Source organism: Salpingoeca rosetta (assembly GCF_000188695.1).
Source record: "Salpingoeca rosetta unplaced genomic scaffold supercont1.17, whole genome shotgun sequence".
NCBI classification, from domain to species: domain Eukaryota; class Choanoflagellata; order Craspedida; family Salpingoecidae; genus Salpingoeca; species Salpingoeca rosetta.
In genome coordinates, this window is record NW_004754917.1 from 373,668 (window position 1) to 381,239 (window position 7,572).

Below are 7,572 nucleotides of genomic sequence, written 5' to 3' on the forward strand. Positions count from 1 at the left end.
ACCACAGCGAAACGTACATCCCAGTTGAGCGGGGCAAAGAACGGGTGTGTGGTGATCTCCTTGACGCTCAGGTGTCCCAGCCGGCGGTTCGGGTTGCGCTGCAGCAGCCCAGCGATCAAATCACGACCCTGGTGAAGAAGTGGTGAAGGTGGCGGTGCGTGGTGAGACGTGGTGAGATGGGAGTGGTTTGGGCACAGGAAAGCATGGGAATGCAAACGAAAGGGCAATCGTCAACACTGATATCAGCTCCAAGCAACACACACACACACACACACACACACACACACACACACACACACACACACACACACACACACACACACACACACACACACACACACACACACACACACACACACACACACACGCACGCACGCACGCACGCACGCACGCACACGCACACACACACAGAAGACTCACCACTGGTCTGATCTCTGCGGGGAAGTCGAGCTGCTTGAAGAGGATGTTGCGGTACATCTCCTGCGTATCGTCGTCGTAAAACGGCGGCAGCCCCGCCATCATCTCATACAGCAGCGTCCCAATCGTCCACCAGTCAACCTCCATTCCATACCTGGCGATGCAGGGAAGAAATGACGAGGGGGAGGGGTGAGAGTACGGTGTGATTGGAGATACGTAAAGGGGCAGCAAACAGAAGAGCACATGCACCTACCACCAGCAACCCCAACCGACAGGTCACGTGCATGTCCACAACAACAGCAGCAGCAGTAGCAGTAGCAGTAGTAGCAGTAGCAGTAGCAGCAGTAATGACAGCGTGCGTACCCCTTTTGTTGAAGAATCTCTGGTGCCATGTACTCGGGTGTGCCGCAAAACGTGTTGGTCTTGTCAAACTGGCCCACGTCCTCCTTGCACAGCCCAAAGTCCGTCAGCTGTTGTGCAAACGAGAGGGGGGGGGACAAGGGAAGAGAAGAGAGGAGGCAGTCATGATCGTCAGCCGCGATGTGTGTGTGTGTGTGTGTTTGTGTTTGATGAGCAACTTGCATCATCGTTGAGGCGTCTCATTGATTGGAAGCTACGCACAGTCACCGTTCACACAGCCAACAACCAGACACCAAACGGCACCACCAACAACTTGGTTGCAGCGGGGGCACCTTGAGGTATCCGTTCATGTCGATGAGGATGTTCTCTGGCTTGAGGTCGCGGTAGATGATGCGGTGCGAGTGCAAATGATCCAGCGCTGGTGGCAGCAGTGGCAAGGAGGGGGAGGAGGGGGAGGGGAGGGGACCGGCGTGAGCGAAGTGAGCGAAGTTGCAAACACGCACACACACACACACACACACACACACACACACACACATACACACACACACACACACGCACGCACGCACACACACACACACGCACGCACGCACGCACACACACTGCGCAAGCACAGCAGCGAGCAACACCCGGTCGGCGTGTGTACCGAGGATGAGCATGCCGACGTAGAAGCGGGAGCGGTCCTCGGAGAAGGAGCCCTCCTTCTGCAGATGCACAAACAGCTCGCCTCCACTCACATAGTCCAGCACAAAGTACACCTGTACACAGGACAACAGGCGTGCGTGTGTGAGTATGAGCGTGTGTGAGACAGGTAAACAGTGAGAGCGCGTGTGCATGTGTGCGCTTCACGTTCACGCACACCATCACTCCACCTCTTCCTATTTCTCCACCTGGCAAGCCTGCACACCTTCTCTGGCGTCTGGAACGAGAACTTGAGGGAGACGAGGAACGGCGAGTTGTGGATCTCAAGAATCTTCCGCTCAGACATCGTGTGCTCAATCTCTACAGTGGCGGCAGAGGCGTCATGCAGGGTGAGCAGGGTGAACGTTGTACCGTTCGTGAACATGTGATGCGTGTGCAACGGCAATCGCTCATCAAGGACGCAGTCAGCAATACGCCCCCCCCCCTTCTTCCCCCCTTCGACAAACACAAGCACACACACGCATACAAACACACACACACACACACATATATACACACATACACACAAGTGCCGCACCTCCGCGCTCCTTGAGATGCGCTTTGTTGAGTTTCTTCAGCGCATACACGCGCTTCGTGTCCTTCTTCCGCACGACCATCACCTGGCACGCAGTGACGTGCAAGGTGAGAGGAGAACGATGGGGTACAGCATGTTTGGGGGGGGGGCGTCGCAATGACGCGTGCAAAGCAAACTCGTTTGTTCCCAGACACACACACACACACACACACACACACACACACACACACACACACACACATGTACACGCCACGCGCACCTTTCCAAAGCTGCCCTTGCCAATGACGCGCAGGATTTCAAAGTCGTCCATGGAGAGGCTCTTGGTGGTGAGGCGCCGCTCATATGTGTACGTGATCAGGATCGCACCGTGGTCGTCGGCTGCACACACACACACACACACACACACACACACACACACACACACACACACACACACGCACACAACACACAACACACACAACACACACACACACACACAACACACACAACACACACACACACACACAACACACACACACACACACAAGCACACATGGACGCATGCATGCAAGCATGTGAGAGGGATGTGGAGTGATGACAAGGGGTTGGACAGAGCAGAGCGGGAAAAGTGAACCTACTACTTCGAAACTTGTTGACACACACTTGAACAACGAACAAACAAGCCAACGGACACACACACGCACACGCACACGCACACGCACACGCACACGCACACGCACACGCACACGCACAAACACAGGCACACCTGTGTTGGCGGACATGGAGGCGGTGAGAGGGACCCAGACCTCCTGCTTCGTGTCAGGCTCAAAGTGGAACATAAACTCGCCACTGTTGGGAGGCACGACAGGGAGGAGGAGTAAAGAACAGAAAATGAGTGTCAGTGTCGAGCCACCTTGGTGCTGTTCCACACACACACACACACACACACACACACACACACACACACACACACACACACACACACACACACACACACACACACACACACACACACACACACACACACACACACACACACACACACACACACACGACACACATCGGGTCATGCTTCGTACCCGCCAATGATGGTGTTGTCTGCGGAGACGGCCGCGTCGTACACCCACACATACACGGGCATGTCCTTGCGCGTGACATCAAGCTCAAAGGTCTGATCCCACACGGGGTTGCACGACTCCCCGCTGCGGCAGCGGACCTGAGGCACGGCACAAACGCACGCACATGAGACACGCAGTGTTAAGGTGGGGCGGGGGGCGGGAGGTGTCAAATGGAAGTTGAATTGTTACGGTCACAGACAGACACACAGACAGACACACAGACAGACACACACACACACACACACACACACACACACACACACACACACACCTGCTGGCCGTGGTATTCGAGGGTTACAAAGGGGGCGGACTGTGCGGTGCCGGGGAGGTTGCGACCCTGCTTCACGCAGATGGAGATGACAGACCTGCGGCGATGGCAAATGGGCACACGAGACACACAACGATGACGAATGATGGAGCGGGATAGTATGGGCACGGCAGAGCAACACACCTTTCAACGCACGCACGCACACATACACACAGAGTACAAGTCCGTGACTAACCGCTCTGACAGCTTCTTGTGCGAGCCTTTGCTTGCATCCTGCGTCGAACGCAAGACATGTCGATGAGTACATGCAAACAACAGCAACCGCACTCGGTTCTTTGCGCGCGAACAAACACGCACGTACCTGCTGTTGCAACGACTGTTGGCCTTGTGCGGGCCGTGCCTTTGCGTCGTCGCCGCCGTCGAGAAGGCCTTGATGGCGGGCTTGGAAGCCAGCCTCCTCCTGTGGCTGCTGCTGCTTGGCCTCCTGCTTCTGCTTGTTCTTCTTTGAGGAGAACGCCTTGAGGTACTTCTTGGCAGACTTGCCCGTGGTGCCATCCATGCTGAGCTGTTACCGGATGCGAGGTGCTGTGGGGTGGAGGGAGTGTGTGGTTGGGAAAGGAGGACGTGCGAGGCGCGAGTGAGCGATACGCCAGGCTGCAAAATGGGTTGTGGTTGTCGTTGTCGTGGCTACTGTGGTTGACGTGGTTGATGTGGTTGTTGAGGGAGGGAAAGGGGCCGCCAAAACAGAGGACGTGGAACGAGGAGATGGGGAAGAAAGGCCACGGAAGACCACGAGGGGAGAGATGAACAGGTCGGCGAGGTGGGGGAAGAGAACAAAGGTGGGAGACAAGGTGGGGGTGTGTGATGGGATGATCGGCAAGCAAGAAGGCAAGAGGAGGAGGAGGTGAGAATGATGCTCAGGTGGATGACACCGAGAGCGGTGATGAAGAAAGCAGGGGGGAGGATGATGACCGATTGATCGTGTGCGTTTGCAGAAGATGCAGACGAAGCAGGATGAAAGCAAGTGTGCCCGGCAAGCGAAGCAACAACACACACGAGAGTAAAAAAGGGTGCGCGATGCGGGAAAACCAAACACCGTGTGACGTTAACAACGACGCAACGCACATGTGAAACACAGCCTGGATGAGGCCAACAGCCCGAAGCGCTAGACCGTGTTTTGGAGACAAGCCCGAGTTGGAGCGCCTGATGTGAATGAAGAAGACCTGCCCACACGCAAACAACAAACACCGTGATGAGAGTCCATACAGTCTCACACGTTAACAACCAAAAGACAAAAAAAAAACCGTCAGCTGTGCACTGCACGCACCACCGGATGCAGATGCAGAGAACCCCAAGTTCAATTCCAGGAAACCACGCAGACCCAACGAGCGATGATGAACGAGGACACAGATGATGGTGGTGGTGGGAACGAACTGACAAACGCGCAAACACACACCCACGCACACACACACCTGTGATTGATTGATTGATTGTGTGCACGACCGCCTTTTCTTGTGCCCGCCAAAGGAAAGGTGTTGTTGCGTGTGTTTGCAGCAAGCAAGGGGATGAGGATGATCTGATCGTGAGGTGCACTGCTGGTGGTGGTGGTGGTGGTGGTGGTGGTGGGTGCGAGCCCAACAACGTCAGATGCGCAGAAGTGTGGATGGGGCGCAATGCGTGGTTGCTCTTGCGTGAGGCGCACGCAAAACACGGCAATCCATTTCCCAAGGTTTCGCCAGACCCAACCCGTTCGAACGCATACGCTCGTTCGAACCATGACCGAGCACTCCTCCCCAATCACACAACGCTTCACCAAACGCCACCGCCACGTCCAACGCCACCGCAAACGCCACGCCCGCGCTTGCTTCTTGCATACTCGCGCCTGCCTACCCAAACGCCAGCAAGCCAGTCCCAGCCTTGCGAGAAAACTGAAGTCAGTCGAGTCACAGAAAACTTTTATGCTGCCGGGTGGTCAGGTGGATGGGTGGATGACTCATCCTGCACCGCAGAAAGAGGAGGATGGCGACGCCAGTGTGGATGATGTTGTCGACGCTGCTGTTGTTGTTGGCAGCCTCGGACAATGCCGCTGTTCTTGCTGGTCAACCGGAATGCACCATCATCAAGGGTCCGTTGTGCCAGGTTGAGGGTGCCAGTGTGCATGAGGGTGTGCGAGGGTGCTTTGAGATAAGGCAAGCAGTGTGTTGTTTGTTTTGTGGTCTGTGTGCCGTCTTGTTTTGTTTTGGTGTTGTTTGCTGTCCGCACAATGGACATGGGGGTGTCCGTACGTTGAGCTGACACACGTGTGTCGTACGCGTTGCTGTACAGATTACGGCTGCTTTGTGGACACACTGAAGCCGCGCACGCTCCCGCAGAAGGCCGACAACGCCTACTCGTGCGTTTGTGCTCGCATGCTCGTGTGTGCTCGTGTATGTGTGTGTGGCTGTCTGTGTGTGTGCTTGTGTGCTTGTGTGCTTGTGTGCTTGTGCGTGTTTGCATGTGTGTGCGTGTGTGCGTGTGTGTGTGTGTTTGTGTGTGTGTGTGTGTTACATGTTGTTGTTGTCGTTTGGCTCTATCGTGCATGGCACTGTGCTTGTCCAGCCCAACTTCTTCACACGCTGCTGCAACGCATGGTACAGGTACAAAGAATGTGCCGCAAACTGCTTCAGCCTCGGGTTTACGGGCACTGCCGGTGCAGAGGGCGGAGAGGAGTGCTGGTGCTCAAACGAGAGTGGACCCGTTGGTGGCAGCGCACCCCAATGTAAGCGAGAATGTGTGCGCACGTTGTGTTGTGTATGCGTGGGTTGTGTTGTGTATGCGTGGGTTGTGTTGTGTATGCGTGCGTTGTATGTGTATCTGTCTCCCCATCTGTCTGCCTGTCTGTCCGTGTCACGAACATGTCTTCGGTCTACGCTTCTCACACCGCCATCCACTCGTCAGCCGAGTGTGACAAGACATGCAGGGACGACAGCACGCAGGAGTGCGGTGGCCTCTCACGTTTGAGCCAGTTCAGCTTCAAGTGCACGTCTGGCCAGAAGTTTTACTCTTGCTCAGGTATGTGCGTGTTGCATTGTGTGTGTGTGTGTGTGTGTGTGTGTGTGTGTGTGTGTGTTCGTACATGTGTGGACACCTGTGTGTGTGTTTGTGTGTCGTGGCGTGTGCGTAGACTGTGTGTGGTTGTGTGTTTACAGCTGCTCACATCATGCACACCGGTGTCGTCTGCTGCAGGCGGCAAGTGTGTTGAGGACCCCCAGGGTCCCTGGAGTCACCCCAACTGCAACGGCCAATGCAAGGCACCGCCACCGCCACCAACAACCACGACGACGGCCACCCCATACACCACCCCACACCCTCGGACAACAGCACAGCCGCTGACCTGCGAAATTGTGAACGGTGGGTGTCATTCCATTGTCACACCAGTGCCATCGCAATACCATCGCCATGCAACACCAACGTGTCCGTCATCACGCGCCCCATTTTGCGACACGCTTTGATCCGCGTGGTGCTGTGACGTGTTCGTACCGGCTGCAACGACAGATTGGCCTTGACTGCTGCTCACTGCCTCTCCTTATCTCTCGCACATATATGTATGTGTGTGTATGTGTGTGTGCGTGTATGTGTGTGTGCGATTGTCCACTTGCTGGGTGTACTCCAAGATTACGGCTGCTTTGTGGACACACTGAAGCCGCGCACGCTCCCGCAGAAGGCCGACAACGCCTACTCGTGCGTTTGTGCTCGCATGCTCGTGTGTGCTCGTGTATGTGTGTGTGGCTGTCTGTGTGTGTGCTTGTGTGCTTGTGTGCTTGTGTGCTTGTGCGTGTTTGCATGTGTGTGCGTGTGTGCGTGTGTGTGTGTGTTTGTGTGTGTGTGTGTGTTACATGTTGTTGTTGTCGTTTGGCTCTATCGTGCATGGCACTGTGCTTGTCCAGCCCAACTTCTTCACACGCTGCTGCAACGCATGGTACAGGTACAAAGAATGTGCCGCAAACTGCTTCAGCCTCGGGTTTACGGGCACTGCCGGTGCAGAGGGCGGAGAGGAGTGCTGGTGCTCAAACGAGAGTGGACCCGTTGGTGGCAGCGCACCCCAATGTAAGCGAGAATGTGTGCGCACGTTGTGTTGTGTATGCGTGGGTTGTGTTGTGTATGCGTGGGTTGTGTTGTGTATGCGTGCGTTGTATGTGTATCTGTCTCCCCATCTGTCTGCCTGTCTGTCCGTG

General features: G+C 55.6%; 2 protein-coding genes across 2 annotated transcripts in view; one reads left to right on the top strand and one right to left on the bottom strand.

The window, feature by feature from the left end:
- The window catches only part of PTSG_12484 (AGC/AKT protein kinase), a gene marked incomplete at both ends in the record, with an annotated part of 4,564 nt that extends 647 nt beyond the window's left edge, over window positions 1–3,917 (bottom strand). The window contains 13 exons of the mRNA XM_004992124.1: window positions 18–128; window positions 421–571; window positions 781–887; window positions 1,110–1,195; window positions 1,424–1,535; window positions 1,685–1,779; window positions 1,997–2,078; window positions 2,253–2,371; window positions 2,739–2,821; window positions 3,052–3,188; window positions 3,362–3,455; window positions 3,594–3,631; window positions 3,720–3,917. Coding sequence (XP_004992181.1) covers window positions 18–128; window positions 421–571; window positions 781–887; window positions 1,110–1,195; window positions 1,424–1,535; window positions 1,685–1,779; window positions 1,997–2,078; window positions 2,253–2,371; window positions 2,739–2,821; window positions 3,052–3,188; window positions 3,362–3,455; window positions 3,594–3,631; window positions 3,720–3,917 — 1,413 coding nt within the window. The remainder of the gene's footprint in view (window positions 1–17; window positions 129–420; window positions 572–780; window positions 888–1,109; window positions 1,196–1,423; window positions 1,536–1,684; window positions 1,780–1,996; window positions 2,079–2,252; window positions 2,372–2,738; window positions 2,822–3,051; window positions 3,189–3,361; window positions 3,456–3,593; window positions 3,632–3,719) is intronic.
- Window positions 3,918–5,377: 1,460 nt separating this feature from the next.
- PTSG_06784 (uncharacterized protein) overlaps window positions 5,378–7,572 on the top strand; it is a gene marked incomplete at both ends in the record, with an annotated part of 8,223 nt that continues 6,028 nt past the window's right edge. The window contains 7 exons of the mRNA XM_004992125.1: window positions 5,378–5,483; window positions 5,684–5,750; window positions 5,995–6,116; window positions 6,296–6,409; window positions 6,584–6,748; window positions 7,012–7,078; window positions 7,323–7,422. Of these exons, the coding sequence (XP_004992182.1) occupies window positions 5,378–5,483; window positions 5,684–5,750; window positions 5,995–6,116; window positions 6,296–6,409; window positions 6,584–6,748; window positions 7,012–7,078; window positions 7,323–7,422 (741 nt within the window). The remainder of the gene's footprint in view (window positions 5,484–5,683; window positions 5,751–5,994; window positions 6,117–6,295; window positions 6,410–6,583; window positions 6,749–7,011; window positions 7,079–7,322; window positions 7,423–7,572) is intronic.